The following is a 25,214-nucleotide window of genomic DNA, read 5'->3' on the forward strand; positions in this document are numbered from 1 at the left end:
GCCTATACAACTTTATACTCTAATATAACGAATTATAAGCCGAATTTAAAAAAGCGCTAAAAGTAGTTCGGAGGCTAATTACTACCGCTATCCTAAATAAAGAGGAAGGTTAGTTAAAGAACTTTGATACAAATAATTTAATTCCGAAGGAAAATAATAAAATATACTAATTCTACAAAGAGATTATAATATATTTATAAGTAAATTAAATAGAAAAGTATTAACCGGGGGTAAAATTAAGTTAATACGGTTTACTCCTACTTCCTTCCTTCTTTTTTTTTTCTTTCTATAATTAAGTAGGAAATATACTATTTATCCACTTCTACTTATAATATATTCTATTTGCCCATAGGTAGTAGGTTAGAGGATATAGTACTAATTTACCCTTCTATCGGGTTAAGGTTTTACTCTAGATTAATAACTATATTAGTTATAGGGAGAAGAAAAAGAAAAAGGGAAAAAAGGATAGAAGGGAAATCTTTAGGTTTATAGTATATAGTATTATATTTATTTACCCGCCTTGATTCAGATTATTACTTATTTACTTATAGGTAGTAGGTTAATATAATATTAGTACTTTTTAATAGTCTAAGTCTTATATGCGATTTATAGTTTAGAAGTATAATTTAGGGGGTAAAAGAGGAAGGTATAATTAGGAGGGGGATATAATTAGGAAGGTAGAAATAAATAATTAATAATAAAATTGTTTTAATTATATAAAACTATACTCCTTTAAATTACTAATATCTTTACTTATTTGTTAAGTATTGGGCGTATAGCCTAATAGCTGGCTTAATCTTCTACTTAGTAGTTAAGCGCTTACGCGGGGTAGCCTTTTTAACTAGTACTTTGTTAGAATGATTCTTCGCCGGTATTTCGTCTATTAAAATCTATTGCCTATAGTAGTACTAATACTCTTCAAATTAATAGTTTACTTTCTTAGTAGTAATAATCTATATTATTAAAGAAATAATAAAGTTTGAGAGGTTTATTAAGAATTTACAATACTTATAGCCCGAGTTTCGGTAATGATCTTTATTGTATATTTGTTTTTCGGTAGTAATAGTTTATATAATTAAGAAGATAATAAGGTTTGGAAGGTCTATTAAGAATTTATAATACCTATAGCCTGAGTTTCAGTAATAATATCTATTATATATTCTTAGAGAGTAAATATTAATTGATTTATTAGTTTATTATTAGTCTATTAAGTAAATTTAATTATTATGATTTTAGTATTATTAATATTAATTTAATTCTTAGGTTAAGTTAATTATGATAGTTTTAAGTAATATTAATAGTATTAATTTAGTTCTTAAACTAGGTTGGTTATTATAGTTTTAGGTATTATTAGTAGTATTAATTTATTTATTAAATTCTTATTAGTTTCTTTTAATTCTTAACTTCTATATAGAGGTCGTCTATAAAATCCTAATAGTACTAGGCAATAGAACTGTTTATAAAATGCTAATAGTACTAGGTAATAGAATATAACCCTTCGGGGGGAATAGAGCGAGAATTAGATTTTGAAAATTGAATTAGAAGTTATTATGCTTCCTATTATTATTAATAGTATATTTAATTAGTAGAGTAGGTAAATAAAGTAGAGGGAATAGAATGAAAATAGAATAAAAATATACAGAAAAATAAAGGAGAATAGGATGAAAAATAAAGGAAAATAAATAGAAATATCGATAGGGATAGGAAATAGTAATAGGAATTAAAATATTATCAGGGAATAGGGAATAGGAACAAAGAATAAGAATAGGGATAGGAATGAAGAATAGAAATAGGGAATAGGGAAGAGAATAGGGAAAGGAATAGGGAATAGGAAATAAGGATAGGAATAATAATAGGAATAATAATAATACTAAACTTATTTCAATTTATAATTAACCCGTTGATAAATAATTAACCTAATAACTTTGAAATTGCTTTATAGCCTTCTAATACTATTTTATTAACTTTAATAGGATTTAAACTATTAGTTTTCTTTTTTACTGGAAGGAATTAATCTTTTCTTATTATAATATACGGTCTATAATTCTAATTAGTAAAATCTAATAGGTATTTCGTTGGCCTTCTTTTTAGCTAGTATTTTATTAGGCTTTTAACCCCGAATTATATTTAATTCTATTATTATTAGTAATAAGTAAGTAAAGGGATATTTCGTATAATTAGTAAAGTATAAAGAATAAAAGAGTATTATAATTAAAAATATACGGTCGGTTCTCTATATTACTTACTATTAATTATTAGTATATTATTAATAAAAATAATACCTATTAGTAGCGTAATTCTCAACCTAAATATCGTCCTACAAGTTATTAGATTAGTATTGGCCGGTTTGTTAATAGGAGTTCTATTTCATTATTATACGTAGCTTACGCATAGAAGCAGGTTTTTTCTTAATATTTAAATTAATATTTAATATAGTTGAAAATAGGATTATTATAATTTAAAGTCTATTATATACGGCTTACGCACAGAAGTAGGTTTCTTTTCAATGATTAGATTAGTATTAAATATAATTAAGGATAGAATTATTATAACTTAGGGTAGGATTAATTATAATTTATAGTAGTATTATTCGTATCTAGGGTAGTATTAATTATAGTTAGGGAATAATATTAATTATAATTTGGAGTAGTATTATTACTATCTTAAGTATTCTTACTATTATTTTAGGTATTCTTATTAGTATTTGGTTAGTATTAATAGTGCTGAAATAATTATAAGGGTAATCGAAGATTGGTTTTTAAACGGAAGTTAGAAAGTAAAATTAAATATTATTAATTCTATAATTATCATTCTCGAGGAGGCTAGAATTCAATTTTTTATTAAAATAAGATAGGAAAAGTATCCGGAATTAGTAAGAAATTTATTAAATTATTAAAAGAAATTGGTAAAATCGTTGGAAGAAGTTCGTTAGAAGTTAAATAGAAGGCCTATTATCTTTTAGGAATAGGTTAATAGAGGGATAGGAATAAGAAGAAGAATAGGGATAGGAACTAGAATTAGAAAGGGAAAAGGAAAAGGAAAGGGAATAGAGAAAGGGAAAGGGAATAGGAATAGGGATAATAATAGTAATAATAATAATAATAAATATAGAAGTAAAAATAATATTTATTTGTATATTCGAAAGTAAAGAAAAATTGAGGCAATTTCGCTAGCCCTCCGTCTAAATTAGTAGCTCTACTAATATAAATATAATTTTATACTATAAGATATTAGCGGTTTGCTAATTTAAATTTAGTTTATTATGATTATTATAAGAGGAAAGGTTAGGTTACAGAGTTAGTAGATAAAATAAAATAAATAGAAGGATAAATAGTTTATATACTTTTTTAGTTTAAAACGGCGTTAACCTTAGTTTTAATAAAGGTAAATTCGCCTAGTTCAAGCTAGTAGAAGGCGTAACGGCAAACTAAGCTATAACTAAAGTTGGCAAGAGGTGGTTAAAGTTCTTTAATCTATTGTACTTTAATAATAAAATAAATTTACCTTAATAGTTTAGGGTTGTAATAGCCTTACGTTAATAGTTTAGTAATTAAAGAGAGTAGGGTTAATAGTTTTAATCTATTTAATAATCTTTAGAATAAAGTTTTAGTTTTAAATTATTGGAAATAAATTAGCTTTGAATTATTCCTTATAAAATAAGGTTAATTAAGGGTAAAAAAGTTAAATACGAATGAATAAATTAGTAGGCGGAATTATTAAGAGGAGGAGAGTAAAGGTTGTAAGGGTAATAAGCGAGATTCTAGAAGGCTAGTACGTACGCTAGACTATTAAATATACTACCCCTATAGGGGAAGGGTATATTATATATTATACCTAGATGAGCAAAATTACTGTTTTAGTAAAATGTATAAATATATTTATTATTATAAGACTATTATAATTTTCTTTTATACTAACTTTAATAGCCTTTTTGTATTTACTTATATATTAATCTATACGTCTAATTTCAAAATGTATTTAATTAACAGATAAGGCTTGATGAACTAGGAGGAATTAGAAAGTAGTTAATATATACGTAGTTAATTAGGTTTCAAATTTGAGTATAGAAGTTACAATTTCAAATCGATTTAATTTTTATTAATTTTAATTTAATAGTTTTTAGAGTTTCTCCCTCTTGCCTACCCTCCTACACCCTAATTTTAATATAGTAACCTTAATATTATTAAATTAATTGTAATTCTATTCATTCTAAATTAGTAAAAATACCCTTATATTACTCTATAGGATGCTTAATAATAATAAATAGTTAGTATAAAGTATATTTAATAGTAAGTAGTATTATCCCCATCTTCTAATAAATTAATTATATATTTCTACCCTAATTAGTACGTTATATACTGTATTAATTTAATCTAATTATAAAAATAGTAATAATAATGTAATTATAATACTAATACTAATACTATTACTAATTCCTCTTAAATATATCTATTAAATTTTATATTATTAATTAATTTAAGTTTTTAATTGAATTGGCCGTAGCTATAGCGATTATTAATATTTAGGGATAATTACAAAATTAAAATAGTAAGTATAGCCTTATATTCTTAATTACTATACCTTACAACCTACTTTGGAGACGGGTTTTTAGAGCTATTAAAGTCCCCCTCCCTTAATTAAGAACTATACAACCTAATTAAAAAATGAATTATTCCTATTATAGGGCTAGCGCCCTGGATTAAGACTCGGCTTTACTAAGTCTGCTAAGCTGGGACCGGCCGTATTAATAAAGATACGAGCCTCCTAATTAGTCGGATTTATATATTTGCCTAGCCCGTACGGTCTTGGCACCCCACATAAAACCTTCTCTAAACTGTACCCTTCTAGTGCAATCTCCCTTTTACTCTCTTCATTAAATATAGCATTTCAACCACACACGACTACTCGCTGTACAATACTCTAGCAGACCCGTTACAATTCCTAGCCGGGAATAAATATTTAGTAAAATGTTTCTATATAGAATTAAGTATATAGGAAAAGAGTTAATAATAATATAATATTATAATAAACCGGCGCGCTTATTAAAGATTATTTTATAACTAAACCTCGTTGTCCTTAGAAAAGATCTTTATTAATACTATGCGGGCGTAGGGTTAAGTAGAGGGTAGGGTAAGTTAAATACTACTTTTCGAAGTAAATTGGTTAGTAGTATTAATTAGAAAGAAGACTCTTTAAAATTTACTTATTAAAGTGAATTATATAACTATAGCTTCTTCCCTCTATAGAACGAATAGCTCCCTCTTTACTAGAGTAAACTAATTATAATAATTAGTATTAAAAAGAGTAAGCGCCTTACGTATCTAATAATTAGAATTACTATATCCCTTCTTAAATCTTTCCTATTTGAAGGTATTGCACTTAATACAATTATCCGCTATAATTTGAAAAGTTAAAGCCTATAATTCTAAACTATTAAAAATACTTGTTAAAGTATATAATACCTCTCTATAAAGTGTTTCTTTAATCTTCGGCTTTTTAGTAGAACTATTACCATTATTATTATCCTTATTATTATTATTCTTATTACTATTACTAATATTAGTACCCTTACTAGCCCCGTTCTTACACTTGACGGAATTAGTATTGGAATTTATTAATTTACTAGTAGCAATTAGTATATTACCCTAAAACTTATTATATAATTATTTTTAGGACAAATTAGTCCTTAAATTATTTAAATTTACTATTTTTCAAATTATAACAGTTAATATAGTCTTAATTTAACTTTATTACTATATGGGATTATATTAACCTTAATTAGGGAGACATAAATATTATTATTAAAGGTATATTAATATCTAATTATATTAATTCGAATATTAACCCTAAATATATAGTCTAAATACTACTAAATATAATATTTCTTTTTAAATACTTCAATAACAGACTTTATATTCTTATACGTTATAGTACAATTAAGATACCTCACCTAAATTTTATTAGTAGTCTGGATATAAATAAAGGTTTTGAAAATACTATTATAGTAATACTTTAAAATATCAGCCTCGACTAATAAATTAAAAATTATTAGCCTTAATTCTATAGACTAATTACTCTACGTATACTTTTTTTTAATAGGCTTTTCGCCGGTCTTCTCGCCAGGCTTTTCAATAGGCTTCTCAACGGACTTTTTGCTAGGTTTTTTGCTAGGCTTCTTAATAGGCTATTTAATAGGCTTTTTAACAGGCTTCTTAATCTAAGAGGTACGATTAGTCTTATTATTACTATTGTCCGCGCTTTTATATTATATAAATATTATACTAATATCCTCTTCTTGCCTATTATTATTTCCTAAACCGTTGTTAGATCCTTTTATACATACTTTATATAGCTTATTTATAGTAAAATCCTATTTAAATAACGCTTTATCCTCTCTGTTAATCAATATATTACTCCTACCCTTATTCTAACTTCCAACTTTAATATTATAATCCTTTATATTAGTACTTACTTCGGCCTCAATACCTACGTCAGCTTTAATACTTACCTCAGCCTTATTATTTATTTAACCTTCGGCTTTAGACCTAGAATTCAATTCTTTATAAATAATATTATCTTTATAATAATTAGGTATAATACGCGCAGTTTAGGAGTGAATTGGTTTAGTAATAATAATAGTAATAGTAATATAAATAGTTTTCTAGAATTAGGTTTAGATCTATTAGCGTTTGGGGGTAACTTTATTGCGGGTTAGCAATTTCTTCTAGGAGTTGGAATTAGCTTTACTACGGGTTAGTAACTTCTTTTAAAAATTAATAGTAATTTTAATTTTAGAGTTAGCTTTGGAGGAAGTAAGGGTAGAAATAAATAATAGGGTTTTAATATTCTTAATTATACGGGCTATAATATTAAGGGTTTCGATAGTAGTATTAGAGGGAGGGGGTAAGAGGGTTATATTAAGAAAAATAAGAAAAGTAATAAAGAGGAAGAGAAAAATGTATTAAAATTCAATTAATTTTATTTTATATATAAAATAGTTAATAGTAATTTAATTAATATAGTTTAAATAATATAGATTTAATTAATTATCCATTAATTATTATTAAAATTAGGGCTATACTAATAGAAACTAAGCTTTTAATACTATATTAAGTATATACTAATAAAACTAAGGTTCTTAATACTATACTAAGGATTATAGGTTTGTTATTATTATTATTATTATTGTACTATTGTATTGTAGTATTACAGTTCGCGTTTAGTATATTAGAATACTAGTATTAACAAATATAATGTAGTAAGAATAGTAGTTAGAGGGTCTTACCGTACCTTACTACTACCTTAACATTGTAGGAGTATAGTTATATATCTTATATAGTAATGTAATAGTTAAGGTTAAATCCTTACTACGATAACGAACACGGCTTAAGTAGGAGACGGGCTTAAGCCTAGAAATAATAAGTCTAGTCCCACTTAGGTTTCCTACTCCCATCCTAGCCCTAGTCCTGTCGAAGCTCGTAAGACCCCTACTATACCCGCTAACTCAATATAGTAGACGAACAAGGACCCCGGTCCTCTATTATACCTATAACAAACCTCCTTGTTTTTATTTAATAAATAATATAATATGCCAACAGTCTTATTATAACTAGTTTTTGCAAGGGCGGTAAAAAATCTTCTATATATTAGAATAATTATTAGTGCTGCGTTCGTACTAAATTACTAGCCGCTTAGTTCAAGTGTCCCGAAGGAACGGAACGCTAATTTAGTTTGGCACACCTTTAAGAAAGTAGGTCTATTATAGAATAACTAAATAGTATATAGTTAGAAAGAAATGTAGCATCTCAAAGTAATAGCCTAATTATATTATATATCTTATAATGTTATATATATTAGATATTACTAATAGGTGAAAATTTTCTTAAACTTAGAACAGATGCTTTAGTTAATTATTTTAAGAACGCTACATAGTAAATTAGCTATTTTAAGCGGGGTCAGGCTATAATGCAAGAGACGAATACAAAATAGCTATAATAACGAAGGTGGGCCTAATGTAGACTTGAGGCATTCCTAATACTAGTGTAGATAAAGTATTATATAGATTGCAATCGTTATTTTTGAAGCGTAGAAGCGTTTTAGTATTATTATTTGTATTCGAAGTAGCATAAATTTGCACGCCCTTACGCGTAGATAATAATATTAGGTTTTAGAATAACGTGTACTAGTTTTAAAGGCTCGCTAGCTAGCTCTATAACTTAGATAGCCCGCGGTACGGCTGGAGATGATCCCTCTAAAGACCTAATAAGTTTTTTAAAAGGGTATAATTATTTCGCTCTTATTATTCCTCCGTCTTTTATATTTATAAATATTAATAATAGCTTCCAAATAGGTTCGATTCCAACAGGGAGTATTTAAACCTTATAATATCCTACGGAGGAAGGAAATACTATATATATAAAACTATTGTATATATATAGTCTGAGTTCGTCTCTATAATATACTGTGGAAGTTTTAAGGCTAGTAATAGTCTATATATTAGTAATAATACTAGATTAATATTGTATTTAGGAGGTATAAGAAGGAAAGATTAACCTTCTAAATAATAATTCTCGGTTTGTCTATATAATAGTATATTATCTATACCACTTCGACTATAATATATAGTTATAATACGAACGTAGTAGTTTTAATAGGTTAGAAATGGACGAATACGGAACTAATATTAATAAACCGGCAGCGGACGCCCTTCTAACTTACGTAAAAATTTATACCTTAGTAGAGAAGTACTTAATTAGTAGACTAAAGGCTGTCGCGCTTCGGTATCACGTTTTGTAAAATGTCGCGTCTAGTCTTAGTACGTAGTCAACTGTTAGATCAACGGACGGTTGAGAAGTTAAGAACAATAAGTAGGCTAGGAAAATAATTAATTAGCAGCTCGGTTAGAGAAAGTAAAATAGAATAATAATTGTATTTACTAAAACTACTTTAAAGGGGAGAAAAAGATAAAAATATAAGGGAGCCTTACACAGAGTATTTGAAGGCTCTATAATATATATAATTAAAAAGGTGTATTATAAATAAAAGAGTAATTGGGGCGGTTAAGTAACTAAATTTAAAAAGAAGAGTAGGGCTTATATATAAATAAACCTATGGGTGTGCGGATTATATTCCTAGTACTCTAGACGTTAGATTTGGACTAGTAGACTAAGTATCTCCCTATTTCGAAGCCCTAACTAGCTTCTCCGTATATAGCTCTAAGCTAATTAATAAGAGCTGCCCTATATTTTAGTGCCTAAATAGGACGGTCGGGTCTACCTATTTAGCAGCAGCGTTTAATATTACTAGTAGGAGCGACAGTTGCAGGTTTGCTAAGCCTTTTCGTCAGTCCGGACCGACAAACAGGCTTAGCACCCTTATTAAAAGCTGCCCTACATCCTAGTGCCTAAAATGGAATAGTCTAATCTAATTACTCAGCGGCGGCGTTTAATATTACTAGTAGGAGCGTTATTTATAGGTTTATTAAACCTTATTACTAAATTCTTTACTTACTCTTTTTATATTAATACTGTTTTCCTATCTTCCTACTATATATAACCATCGTCTTTTCTTCCGTTCTTAATTCTAACTATTTTAAAATAGAAGTATTTAAGAGCGAAATCGAATTAACTAAATTTGAAATCCAATACCTTTGCAATTTATAATCTGCTCCCTCTTCTTCCTTTATTTAAACTAATATTTCTTTTAGCGCTATCCAATAAATTCTTAAGGTTCTAAATCGTATTAATAATAAACTTAATAAATTAATAACTATATCCTTAATATCTCTATTAATACTATATTCAACTAATACTACCAATCCTTATCCTACTCCAACTCTTGAATATTATATCCTTAAACTATTAACTAAAACAACCTCAAACCCAACCTCATCGCTAAACATAGCAAATTTGAAAGAAATCTCTATTTTTGTAGGAAAGTCCGCGTATCCATTGCAAATTTGGGAATTAATTAGAGAGAATTTACTAAATAAGCCCGACTATTTCCAAATTATATATAATATACCGTCAAATACGAGCGGGATAGTAACGGATTTTTATAGCTATAGTTTAATCATTCGAAAATACTAACTTCTATTAATTTCGATTTCGACCTCAACCTATTCATAAATAATGAAGCTAAACAATTCTACTAGGATACTATTAAATCTCCTCCTTAAAATACTATAAGCTACTATATCGGCTCTTTTAATACCTTTAGAATACTATTTATATTACTTTTTATATCTAGTATACTTTTAATACTCAATAACCTCCCTAAAATTAATACTTTATATATATATATATAGGCGAATATAGCTTAAGAACTACTTTCTATTGTAAGGATGCCCACTTACGCTTCTATGATTTAAATATTTATAGATAAACGGTTTAAATAATAATCGACCCGGATAATATTACTAAGTTCAAAAGGATGCTTGCAATTAAATTTCCGCTCTATAAATATAATTAGTCCGTATAATATTTAAATATTATAGTAAGCCTAAAGAAATAATACTAAGAAGGAATTAAATTCAATATCATTTATACTAGCCCCGGCGACCTAATTATAATACGACCATAATAATATTACGCAATTCTTAATCAAATCCCGTCTCTTACTATTACAATTAATTACACCCTACTCAATAAATAAGCAATTCTACCTAAGTAAATTGTTTATCTACAAAATGGGTTATATAATCTATCTTATAATAACCTCGAAAAGCTTTCTAATAACCCTCAATAAAGAAATGGAAATTAAACGCTACCCTTCTACTATATAGCAAAAGGTAAAAAGTTCGTTAGTCTTAAAGTAATAGCAATGTTACTAGTAATAATAATATTAAATTGAGGTATTATCAAAATAATAAAGAGTAGAATAAATAGTAGGATAAGTAGTAGAATGAGGAGGATAGTGAGGGGTATATTTAGTAGTACAATTAGTAGTAGGAATGATAGGATAATTAGGAGGATAACGACAACGAGGAGGAGGAGGAGGAGGAGGAGGAAAACGAGGAAGACGATAAGGAGAATAAAGTATACAATTACTAATATAATTACTAGCACGATTAGTAGTAGGAATAAGACAATAATTAGGAGAATAAGGAGGAGGATAATAAGGAGGATAATGAGGAGGAGGAGGAGGAGAAGGATAATAAGAAGAAAAAGGAGGAGGAGGAGAAGAAGGAGGAGGAGGAGGATAACAAGGATAATAAAGTATATAATTACTAATATAATTAAGAGTATAATTAATAGTAGGAATAAGATAATAATTAGGAGGATAAGGAGGAGGACAAGGAGGAGGACGAAGATAATTACTAATATAATTAGGAGTACAACAAGTAGTAGTACTAAGCGTAGTACAATTACTAAAAGTATAGTAATAATAAGAATAGTAATTAGAATAGTAATAATAATATTAATACTAATACCGATATTAAATTAGGTTATTAATTTATAAACCTAATAATAAATAATAGTACGATTTTATAATCTATATTAATTGTATACGCTTGGGATTATACAGACGATATATTAAAAAGCTTATTTGCTTCGAAAAAGCCTACGAATAAAATAAAAAGCACAAAATCTCAAGATTTTATATACCGTTTTGGGTATATTAACTAGTTTTAGCTTTTTAAAGTTATAAAAGAAGGTTAATATTAATATTAAGTAAGTAGAAGTAATATATTAATTATATTAGTAGGTTGTAGTATTGAAGATACTCCTAAAGTACGGAAGGCATTTGTAAAGGAAATATTTAAAGTTTGGAAGATTATAAAAATAGTAGAAAAATACGAAGGGCTTCTCTACTTTTTACCCCTTAGATTTAATAGTAAGTCTATATTAATAGCTTCAATAAAGTCTTTAAATAAAAACTTTAAAACCTTCTATACTATTATTATTTGGTATAAAAGCCTAATATTATCGTATGAGGTAGGTAATGAGTTTCTACTCTCTATTTAGAGTAAAGGAGAGTTCAAAGAAAGATTGTTTCAAAGGAGACGGCTTAGCAAACTACAAAACCTACCCAACGAAGACTTTATTAAGTTTCTAATATTTATTCAACCTGAAGATAGTATATAAAGTAGTTTTATAAAGCTAAATATTATATTTAAAATATATAATATCAACCGTAGCTATATTATTATTTCTTTCTGCTAATTTTTATTCTTAATCAAGTCCTCCATAGTATAGAGAGCGGGGCTCGAATCCCGAATACGCAAATTAATACTACGAATCTTATAGAATAGGTATTATAAATACTATTATATACGCAATTGATTTATAGAATCACGTAATAAAAAGATGCCTAGGATGTATATAATTTCTATTACAGAGAGTAGGCTGTTAAGGACAAAGAGTACTAATCGGAGCTGTATATAAAGCTTGACTTAATCCTTAAAAAGATTGAACCCATCAAAAAGGTCTCCAAAAAGGTCGACACAATTTCCAGTTAACTCAATTAAATAACCGAAAGTAATACTATAAAAGAACAAGTCTAATTTATTTTAGATAGTCTACAAAGCATCGCAACCCAAGTATAGGCGACGTTAAGTTAATAAAAGTAAGATACCCAAAGATAACGCTACGAAACGGCGTCGGTATATTGAGTAATATATTGAGGGAAATCCACTCTCTCTGCTACATACTAGTAGTGAAAGCTTAAAGGAATAGATTAACAAGCTATAGACAGCCCCACCGCTTAATTTCCTACCTATTGGGTCTATATATTTACGGATAAACTAATAGGTGTGCGGATTATATCCTTATATACTCTAGATATTAGATTCAGACTAGTAGACTTAAAAGACAGCCAGCCACTTAAATATTATAATAGTTAGATATTCCCTTTCTAACTCGTTTTATACGTAGGTATAAGAGAAAAATTGGGATAGGTTCCTATTCCAGGCTAAGAAATAGCGTTTGCTTATTCTTTTCTCATATTTCTTTAATTAATTAATCCCTTAAGAGGTGCGGAAATATAGTGGATAGTAATTATAAGGAGTTGTGTTCCTAGATATAGCAGTTAGAACCCTAACCCTAATTCCGGCGACCCGGAACTAGAGTTAGAGTTCCTTAATTGCTTGGTTGATATAGGTAGTTTACTATTATTATAGTATATAACTAATACTAATATTTATTAAATTCAGTAGGGGTAGTAGGCAATGCCCTAAAGTAGTTTACTTTAATTATTATTACGAGTGACTTAGTTACGAGAGACAAAGCTAAACACGTTTTCTAGGTTTATAGTAAAATTATAAAATAAAGAAGAAAAGAGGGAAATGTACAAAGGCGCGCCTAGCACTTAGGGTTTTAACCTAGGGCCTAAGTAGCTAGTGCACGCGGCGCGATATTACGTATACGTCCTACCGTGCCGGGACCTATCCCCTAGTACTAGGATAATTGTAATGAATTTCTAATATTAAAGGAAATATTTATATACTATATAGCGATGGGTACTTAAAAAAGACATTCTAATACCGTAGGGAGAGGCGAGAGAGCCCACGCTAGGCAAAAAGGAGCGGTAGTTGGAGAAGGCGGCTCGGAGGGAGTAGATAGCGAGGTAGTACGTTAGAGTGGCTGAGGCGATAAGGAAAAGAAAGAAGCTAAGTACCGTAGAGGCGCGTACGCGGTTTAATAGAACTACGCTGTAGTACTATATATAGCTTAGTATGGATAAGAAGTTATCTCTATACTACTTTTCGAAGGCTATAAGCTTACTCCTAATATAAATTAGAATAGGCAAAATAAGCTTACAAGTATTCCTTTTTAAGAAGAGAATGCCGGAGGTAATAATACTATACTGCCGGTGCGGGTTAGCGAAGGAAACGTTCGAGCGTATTGTTTTAAAATATAAGAAAATGGAAGATATATAGTTATAGAAAGATACAACGTAGTTAATAAATATTAAACAACTCTATAACGAATTCGAAACTGTAGTAGGGGCAGAACGAATCCTCCGTTAGGCCTTACGCTTAGGATAACTATAGGAGTATAAGCTGGCGGTAAAGGTTAAATAAGCGAGGGAAGTAGAAAAGATATAGGGGAGTTTAAATTAATCCTCGATTCTAGAGAGTAGGAGTGCGATTGGGGGGACCGAATCAGCCTCTCTCCGCTCTATGCAACGGAATCAAAGATCAGGCTTCGGGAATAATAGTAAGGTTATACCGAAAGTGTAACGGGTCTACTAGAGTATTGTATTACGAGTAGTTATATATAATTCAAATATTATATTTAATAAAGAGAGTAAGAGAAGACTATACTTGTTATGGCGCTGCTAGACATGCTGGATCACGTGCATGTTCAGTTCTTCCATCTCAAGCATATAAGGCTGTCACTCCTTCCATCCGATGTAGTTAGCTTCTTCTTCTTCTTCATCTTTAATTATTTATTACATTTATCTAATTATTCGTGTCCCAGCACTCGAGATCTACGTGACGTGATAATACTAGAAGAGTATAATTAAAAGAAGGTTTTATAGTCGGGCGCACGGGCTAGGCAAATATATGGATCCAACTAATTAGAAGGCTCGTATTTTTATTAATACGGCTCGCCCGCTTTAGTAGACTTAGTAAAGCCGAGTCTTTAATCCTAGGCGCTAGCCCTATAATATTACCCCCCTACTCTCCCCGGCTCCCCTTTTAAAGAGCCGGGCCCACTGCACTAAAAAGTACTCTACTAAATATACGAAAAATAACTAAAATCCCCTACAACCGCTCCCAGCCAAACACTTAACTAAATAGGCACAAGTATTAACAATATTAGAAAAAAAAAATCTCTCTATTTAAACCCTTAAACAAACACTATACAATTACCTACTCTCTACCCGAGTCGGTATTATTACCGTTATAGAATTATAACCCAGCCGAGATACTAAAATTAAATTAGGAGACATTTCTAAACCTTGCCTATCCGGGGACCGTTGCCGTATTACTTTAATAATCTATAATATAAATAAATAGAATTAAAGCTATTACTTAGTACTTTGTATCGCTCTACTTCTCCTACTAATGAGCCTTATCTTTATTGCTATAAAGATAGCTTAATAATCTTATATTTACGAAATATTATATTTACTACCCTCTAATAGTTGCGTATTATAATAGATATTAGTACGTTGGCTATATATAGAGAAGTATAATTTGAGGGCTTATTGTACTGCCGACGTTGAGAAATGGACTAGTACTTCCTACGTTGTAGCCTCGCTTCTCCTAACTATTAGAGATTCCTCCTTTTAAATTTCTAGCTAGCGTTCTCTCTACTATAGTTTTATTAAGGTCGACTTCCTTATTTTTATTTAGTCCGAGTCTTCTCCCCCTTTAGTATTGCTATTGTAGTTATCTAAGCCCCTGTTAGGTTATAACCGGACTATATTTATTTTCGAAATTTGAGGGCACTTTTTAAATTAGTATAATCTACTACCGTAGTTAGTATACTTACCCTCCTTCTTCTATTTATTCTTCTACTTTTGGGAAACGTTATTACTTCCCTTTTTCCTTGTCGGCGTAGTGTAGTTGATGGAGGTATCTATAGGATTACTAACGTTATTATTATTAACTAGTTGCTTTGATGGAGTCGAGGCGAAAAGGGCGTTGCTATTAAGACGGCGGAGGTATTTAAATAGTAATAAATATTATTTAGGTATATCGATTTTTTTAGAAAGCTGTTGCTTCTAATTGTTATTTAAGGTTGTAGTAAACTGGCTGATTTTGGCTGCGTTTAATTAAGAATTAGTTCAGGTACGGTAGAGTACTTTCTTAAAGCGAGTAAGAAAGGCTGCTATAAATTCTTTAGAACTGGGCTTTTAGCGTCATTAGTAGAATTCTTAACTAATGCGTTTTATAGCGTTCGGATTACTATAAGTAAGCCGGAGCTTATCGAGTAGGGCAGTAGGCAATTTTAACGATGGGGAGCTAATAAAAGTAATAAGAAGCTTCTTAATAGCGGGCGATAGGCAAGTAAATAAATAGTAGAATTACGCTTTTAAATCGCTAATAGCGAGGCTATCCATATAAAGCTTAACCTACACACTCAAAATCTACATTTCAAAGTCCTTTTTATTCCCTAAAAATTTATTAAGGGTAGGGAGGACCGCCTTCTAGATAACTAGCAAGGTTTTAAGCGCAGCGATCTCGGTAATTAACTACTCAATTAAAATAGCAAATTAGTAGTAGCGTTTTTAGGAGTTCGCTAACCAGACAATTTGGGGGAGCGGCTATTAAGATATTATAAATAGAGGGTTTATTACTAAAGAACGAGAGTAATAGGGAGAGAGACTCTTTAGGCCTACTTACGAAAGAACGGTAACCGGGTATTAATTTAAAAAGAAGGTTAAATATAATATAATAGGTCTACTAGAGTATTGTATAGTAAGTAGTCGTATATAGTTGAAATATTATATTTAATAAAGAAAGTAAGAGAAGACTATACTAGAAGAGTGTAGTTGAAAAAAGGTTTTATAATCAGGCGTACAAGCTAGGCAAATATATGGATCCGACCAATTAGAAGGCTTGTATCCTTATTAATACGGCCTGCTCGCCTTAATAGACTTGGTAAAGCCGAGTCTTTGATCCTGGGTGCTAGCCCTATAATAGAGAGGAAGATAAATATTGAAGGTACGGCGCTAATATAATATTGTTGTAATAGAGAAGCGGAGGGTTTTCAACCAACTATAGTACGGTTTTTCCTACCAATTAAGAACGGAAGTAGTGTGACGGCGCGGCTCAACCGCTAGTTAGTAGCATTTACTAACGCCTAGACCTACGGGCCCCACCCGGTTCCTGGCAACGCACAGGATCTATTTCTTTATATACCAAATCTATTCTTGTAACTTAGTTCTTTTTCTTTCTTCTTCATCTTTCGATCTTTATTCAATAGTAGGGTCATTATCGCTTTGTCGTATTCCTTCCCTCTGTTCGTTATAACAAGTAGTACCGCATACCTATAAGGTAGATTGTGTAAATAGTTAGTATATATAAGACTAATAATAATATACACTATATAAATTTTTTAATATTAAAAAGTAAAAGTTTAAAATAAAACTAAAATATTTTATATTAACAAATAAGGTATAAGTTTATTTATATATAAATTAGAAATTCAATTATCCTAGTATAATATAAGTTTTTTAATAATTTTTGTTATTAACCTTTTGTTAAGCTAAGTATAGTTTACTATAAAAATAGAGAAACGATTTTTCCAACTAGTATTCTACACTTTCTTTCTCCTACTATTTCCGAGCTTTCTTTATTAACCTTTTAGACCTTCGAACCTTCTAAAGTACTATTACTACTTTATTAAAAGTATTCTTCTTCAAGGTATCCCTCTTTTGTTTGTGAGAGACCCTGTTTGGGACTTTAGGACTCTTTAGCCCTTTAGTATTATTTAGACTCTCTTCAAAAAGGGAAAGAAAGTCTGGAGAGGTAAGGCGGATAGGCGTAAGTACCGGCTTAAGCGGGGGTTTAGATGAGTTAGTAGAGGAAGTAGAAGACGGGGACCGGATTAAAAGTAGCATGGGATTAACCGGAGCCAAAAAGTCGGGTCCTAAAAAGTTAGGTGTAAAGGAATCCGAGCTGGCTTTATTAAAATCTAGAATTATAATCGAACTAACTATATTATCTAAATTCGGGAGCCCTTCTAGCAATCGTATTATAGCCGTAGTATATATACGGTATAGTTAAGAATATTCTAGAGTAGGATAAGGTATAGAGAATTGCCTTTCTATAATCTTGTAACCGTAGCGTATTTTATATACTACGCTAGATACGCGGAGGTTAATACTATAATATATTAAAGCCGTAACTAAGAAGTTCGAGTGGGGACTATACCCGTTCAAAATAGGATTGTTTGCTATCTTAATATTTTATTAGATACTATAGAGTTATCTATATTAGGGACTACCTGTAACTCCTTAAATTTATCTTCTAAAATATTTACAATAAATAATCTAGTATTAAGCCAACTGATAACTATTTTATTAATATCTACTTTGTATAAAGTAAGTATAACTTTAATTATTATAATAATTCCCTCTCCACTGAACGACTCTATCTTATTAAATAATACTAAAATTCCGGTTATAATACTCGTTTCACACCTCTAAAATAGCTCCTTTATGTTCATCCTATCTAGAACTCACGCAATCTCAACTCTTATATCAATATACGATTATTATCCCTCTTTACTAAATACTATAGAAATTACGAACATAGCATTCGCATTATACCTATAGCAAACCTCCTTATTTTTATTTAATAAACAATTAAATATATTAATAGTCTTATTACAACTAATTTCTACAAGGGTAGTAAAAGATCTTCTATATACTAGAATAATTATTAGTACTACAATCGTACTAAATTACTAGCTACTTAGTTTAAATATCCCGAGGGAACGGAATACTAATTTAGTTTAGTATACCCTAAAGATAGTAGGTTTATTATAGAATAATTAAATAGTATACAGTTAAAAAAAAATATACTATCTTAAAGTAATAACCTAATTATATTATATACTTTACAGTATTATATATATTAAATATTATTAATAAGTAAAAATTTTCTTAAATACAGAACGGATATTTTAGATATTTAGAAGTCTATAACTTAATAGTATATATTACTTCTAATTCTAATTGTTTTAAAAAGGGCAAAGGTAGTAACTTATAAGAAGATTCATTTAATTTAATATTATTATAATAGGGTATAGCTAAATGTATCTACGTACTATATTAAGCGTTTGAAATAAATTAAATACTTACTTTAGAAATATTAATTTAATATTGATTTATATAAAAATAGAATTTAAACGCTAGTACTTAATACTCTTTATACTTAGTCTAATAACAAATAAGTAAATAGATAGAGTTAAGCGTTCAAGAAAATAAATAACCTATAAATGTTAATAGAATAGATAAAGAAAGATAATAAGGTATATATTATAATAATTATTTATCTTTTCAATATAATATTTAAGTACTTCTTCCCAAATAATTACTTATAGTAGAAATTGAAAGGAGGGTCGCAGTCGAAGCGTACTATTAATTATTATAAATTTAATTACGTATATTTACTACCGAAGTCGCAGAGGTAAGAGTATAAATCCTAATATTATAATATTTAATAAGAATCTTAAAATCTAATTTAGAATATTAACTAGTAAAAAAAAGTATTATATAATAGGCTAATATTAATAGAATATCTACTACTATAATATATATATATCGAAGAGCTTGCTTTATTAATTTAAGAGTACTAAGTAAACTTTAATAATCTAAATAAAGAAAATTGTTTAAGATTTGTTTACAATCCGTTAGTAGAGGAATTTCAACCCCTTAAAAATAAATATAAGGATAGGTAATAAATATACTAAATATATTTTTAAGGATTTTAAAGCTAGCTAAGAATACGACCTACCGATATATTAAATAATAAAGGGAATTTTAGTAAAATATAAAGTAATATAATATAATAAACGCTGAAAGCTATTATAGAAGAGAATATAAATATTATAAACCATCCTATTACTAGAATAAATTTCTATATCTTTTCTCTAAAACTTCAAATAATAAATTATTAAATTAAAGTGTTGAAAACTATTACGAGTTACTCGGCTTTAATAATTATTATCTGATTGTATTCCCACCGTTCTATTATTCTTGGGGCCTACTCCGCCGTTACGGCCCCGCCCGGTCCGCAATACTACCCTACTAATTGCAACCACACTCCGAGATATTGAGTCTCAAGGAGGATTATATAAATTCTTTATACGCCCAAACGGTACAATTAAATTAGCGGTATAATTAATTGGGCGGTATGATTAAAAATATTAAGATAATTAAAGGACTCTCTATTATTACTAGGCTTAATTGCGATTACGGTTATTACAATCGTAATTCTAGAAATAAATATTTCGGTAGGAGAGATAAAAATAGTATTCTTATTTGTATTCTATATACTTAGGATTCTAATTTACTACATTTTATTACCTCCTCTATTATATTTTCTTTTTTTCTCTTCTTTTATCCCTATTTTAATAATTATTCCTTATTAATAACTATTCTTATTTACCTATTACAACCGTAAGTATTTAACATATATATAAGCTATAACGCGAAGTTATTAATTTGGATATTCTCCCCTTCTCTCTTATATTATAAATAATTGAATAGTTCTACGATTTTATAATATTTATTTATATACCTTAATAAACTATTTCCGGTATAGAACAATTAGCTGTATTTTAAATAAGGAGCGGATTTTGACTTAGTAATTGTAACTATTAGTTTAAGTTTAATAATTAGTGTAGTAAAGAGATCTAGAATATTAATAGAATTATATACTCTTTCGATATAGTTATTCTATTCCAATACCCTCTCAATTTTATACTCTTCCTTTCCTTACTACTAATATTCAAAATATAAAAAAAATTCAAAAGTCATTACTGTAAAATAAACGCTCCAATAGTATCTACTGAAATTACATTAATAAGTAAAGCTTTGTAGATAGAAAAGATATATAGAGAGCGTAGAAGCTACTTTCTTATATTCGGAAGCTATTTACTCTATTTTCTAAACAATCTCTTTTACTTCTCTATACCTATTATTCAGATATATAAAAAGTATTTCCGATATTGTAAATTGCTTTTAGGTAGTTTAGTTAGAACTATTATTAATTAAATTTAGAAAAAGTATTTTCGTAGTAGTATTAGAAACCAAATCTCTAGAGTTTAAATATCGATTAATAATTATTACTATAGGTAAATTAGGACTAAAGGAGTATTTAAAGGGATTTAGAGGGGGTATTGGTATATCTTCGGTTAATAGGCCGTAAGCTCTAAGGGAATTAATTTTAACAAAATAATTTTTTCGAACTTACTTAATAACTAAATTTAATAATACTATCTATAAATTTCTAATTTTTATAGAAAGTTACTTTACCTCTCTATTGTCTATAGAGAATTAGAGCTCTTCCTAGAAATAATAATACTATATGCGAAGTACTTTTATATTTTTGTAATTTTCAAATGTTTTTAATATAATTAGTATTAGATAAACTAATACTTTATTATCCCTATGTAAAAATACAGAGGCTAGTAATTTAAATAATTTAGAATTGTCTTTAAATATACTATTGAAAATAAGTATTATTAAATTATATAAAATATACCTCGCTTAGTAAAAAGTTTCGAACGTTTGTGTGTTATAGTTTAGAATATAGTTTCAAATAGCGGATATAAGGGAACCTTATATAAAAATTGTAAGCAAAATAGTAAGGGAAATAAATAAAAATTTCTTACTATTAACTTTATTTCTATTACCAATTCGTAATATATAAAGGCAGAGAGTATTTTTATTCCCCGTTACCAACTATATCCAATTTTAAAATTCTAGAAATTTATAGTACTTTAAAGGAAAGATAGGCTTATTTTATATTCTATCCTTCTACCTAAATTCAATACAATTAATATTTTCTAAATTTAGACATTAGAATAATTCGTCAAATAATAAAAACTCTATTTCGAAGGTATTATCTTACAGAGTTAAATAACTACAAATGTAATTAAATAAACGATCTAATATAGTATCATAGTAATAAAAAAGGTTACTTTAAAAAAGTATTAGTTTAGATTAATAGTTAAAGTAAGAATATAGATATATTTACCCCTTTATTAATTTTATTAGCTAATAGCTTATTTTAATTAATTGTAATCTAAGCAATAAGCCTTAGTTCCTTTATATTCGGATTACAAACAATAAGTAACTTAATTTATTAATAAAATATATTCTTATAAGTACCGGGCTGAAAGCTAATACTTCCTATAAATATTAATATATAAAAAACAATCCAATATTTAGGATTATAAGGTATATCGATTACGCATTTCTATAAAGTACTAAAAATAAATAGAATATTACCTATTATACCTTTAGTTTTTTTAAATATTTATTTATATAAGAGGTTGAACTTTTGTATAAAAATTAATTAAATTTATTATAAAAAGAAATATTAATATATAATATTAATATAGATAAGGAAGGAATCTACTTGGATAATCTCTCTACGGGCTTTGCTATAATTATTAAATAATATCCATTATCTAGAATCTTTGTTTAAATTTCTGTTTAAATTTTAATCTCTTCTCTTTGCAAATACTATAATATTAATTTGAACTATTATATACTTCCATAAAGCAATAATAATCACTATTAATTAAATTATTAGTACCTACTTCTATTCTTTAGTACCGTCTATATATAAATATCTATATTTTGTATAGCGTATATAGTTAACCAGAAAGTTCTTATAGATAATAATAGACTTTTTCTTATTTTAATATATATTAAACCAAACTTTATTAGCCTCTTTTTATATTAATTGTAACATATCTATAACAAATCTTAAAAGCGTTAGTACGCAATATTTTAGAAAATAGTAAAATAACAAAGTATATACTTATTCTATAAACACTATGCACGTTCTCACTTAATTTTAGTCTTTTTATAAAGCGAACGCTTATATATTATTATTATAAATTTATTAATATTAATAAATATTCTTCTTTTCTATTCTTCGTCGTCGGGTATAATTAGTAGTATTAATAGTTTTTATAATTCCATCCCTTCCCTATTACATATAAATAGAATATAATCGGCACCGTAAAATTCAAATAATACCTTCTCAAATTACAATAGCTAATAAACTTAGTATAATTAGAAGGAGAAATTTGTTAGAAAATTCGGAAGGAGGGTTTAATATAAAAACTAATATAACTCTTACAATATAGGGGCTGTAATTTATATAGTAGAATCAACTAGGAAGAATAGATATATAGTAAATATAATAAGAATAGAATAAAAGTATACTTATTTAGTTCGGTTGGGAATCTAAGAGTAAAGATACAATTTATATCTTAAGACCTTTCTAATATTTACCGAAGCTAACCACACCTCCCAAAAGCCAACCATACTTCTTAAAAGCTAATTATACCTTCTAAAAGCCAACCACACCTTCCAAAAGCCAACCATACTTCTTAAAAGCTAACTATACCTTCTAAAAGCCAACCACACCTTCCAAAAACTAACTACACCTCCCAATTAAAAGTACTAAGTATATAGAGTAGGTATTAAGGGTAAATAGTAGGAGTAAATACTTTATATAGTATATACCTAACCTATTCAATTAGGTTTAATATAAGTAGAACGGTATATTTAATAGCAAAGGTAATAGGAAAACAGTTCTAAAAATAGGGGCGGCGTTTTCAACTAAATCATTTAAACTCCTATCAAAAACGGTTCCTATAGATAATCTTCCCCTCACTAACTTATCTATAGGAGAGCGGACGGGATCCTGAGTTTTCCAGTGGGTATGGTCGTATGTGACTGTATAGGAAAGATGAAGAGCTTATCAATGCTCTTTCAATCCGAATGAGAGCATATTTTGATGTTGGCTTATATGGTAGCCGCTATTCGAGAGTCAAGTGTACCTACACAGAGGTAACTCTCTGCTCCACCCTCAGCTCTGTCAACCACATCTGTTTTCACACATTATCTTTGTTTTTCCACAATGCACATCCCATTATTGGTTGTACGCCCGCCTGCTGCTCGTTCATTGTTGTTCGCTGCTCGTCAATTGCCGGGCCGTTTCGTTATTACTCTCCGTTTTCCTATTCCTCTTCCCATCCAAATTCCCAACCCGCTTCCCTTCGGGTACTGCCCATCATCTAAACGAATGCATTGAATCACCCGAATCAAACGAGTCCGACAACTCTGACCAGAATGGGTTATCAGGTGACTGTAGTTGCAGCTGGCTATCTTGGTTCCGTTCAAGGTGCAGTGGGGGTTTTAGTCTCTTGTGAGTCATATTCGATTGTCTTTGTCAAAATGAAGAAAGGGGAGTTGTGACTTTCATGTAAGGTACTGGAGGGTTATATGAGTGCTAGGATAAGTCGGTGGGTGCAAATATCTGTGGCGGGGAAAGTGCTTCGAAATCATATGGTAGTGGTTGATAATAGATATGTTGGATCAGTTTTTGTGTCTTTTCACTCGTCAACAACATCAGATCATCAAGTCATTCTCAGAAACTGAACCCCGATCCACCCTGATACATGCGCGACGATGGACCACTGCTGACCGAGGAAGAGCCCTGCGCCGCTTTCTTACGCGATTTGTTGTCGTAACCACAAAGCATGAGCATGAAATGGTGGCGGGAGCCGGCGATGGTCTGTTTTTGAATGCCGAACGGTTAATCAGCTTCTATATCCATCCATTGTTGAAAGAGAATTATGAGGATGGGAATGGAAATAGAGATGGGAGGAGAACGGGAGATGGGACGTACCATGCCACTAGCCTCAGCATGGGTTATCAACAACTCGGGGTCGTTGAGAAACATGGAGGCTTTGCGGCGCTTCTCACGGGTGTCGTAATCGACGTGGTGATTGGAGTTGGACATGCTAGAGAGAGCTTTGGCGTTGCCGGAGATTTCTACTCTGTGATGGGTGGTGACGTTAGCTTTTGCTGGTGTTGATGTTGGTGCTTTCCTTTATCAGTCCTTCTCCCCTGTTTTTGAAGTTTTGTCCCTGCTCATGCTCTCTTTCCCCGAAATGCACCCGAACCGCAACGCCATCCACTTCAAGCTTCATCAACAAACCCACCCAACGAAGAACTCCCAAGAAAAGGGCGATGCTTACTTCCTCCTAACATCCTTCCTCTCACCCCATGACAACCCACCCGCACCTCCTCTCCCCGTCCCCCTTCCCAATCCCCTCCCACCAACACCCCCACCAGCACCCATACTCCTCCCCATCATCCCAACCGCCGGCCCTCCACCATCAAAATCACTCTCCTCATCCGACCGTTCAGCATAGGGGTCTTTGCCTCTGGCTTGCTTATCACGCATCTCGGGGGTGAAGTTGCTATGTCCGACGTTGGTGATGCTGCTGGTTGTGGTTGAGGGGTTGTTGTTGTTGTGAAGGTTGGATGTGCTGTTGTTGTGGGAGGAGTTGGTGGTGGTTGAGGCGAAGGGTGAGTGGCTGTCCATTGTTGGCTATTGGGGAGGTTGGCTGGCGGCTGGGTATGTGGGTGGAAGGTGAGGACGATTGTCGGTGGTGATTGGTACTTGGTGAATGCGGTGATGGAAGAAATGATGGTTGGTCGATTCGATTAATTGATGGATATTGAGAAGTGAATGAGCGTGAGTAAAGGGGTCCGTGTCC

The 25,214-nt window shown here is 29.9% G+C and overlaps 1 protein-coding gene across 1 annotated transcript; it reads right to left on the reverse strand.

The window, feature by feature from the left end:
• Positions 1-24,000: 24,000 nt before the first annotated feature.
• On the reverse strand, positions 24,001-25,039 carry NEUTE1DRAFT_130605 (uncharacterized protein; the record flags this gene model as incomplete). Its single annotated transcript, XM_009854009.1, has 3 exons — positions 24,001-24,223; positions 24,338-24,488; positions 24,690-25,039. The coding sequence occupies 3 exons, from the start codon at positions 25,037-25,039 to the stop codon at positions 24,077-24,079; spliced, it is 648 nt and encodes a 215-aa protein (XP_009852311.1).
• Between the last annotated feature and the right edge of the window lie 175 nt (positions 25,040-25,214).

This window comes from Neurospora tetrasperma (assembly GCF_000213175.1).
Source record: "Neurospora tetrasperma FGSC 2508 unplaced genomic scaffold NEUTE1scaffold_4, whole genome shotgun sequence".
Lineage (NCBI taxonomy): Eukaryota > Fungi > Ascomycota > Sordariomycetes > Sordariales > Sordariaceae > Neurospora > Neurospora tetrasperma.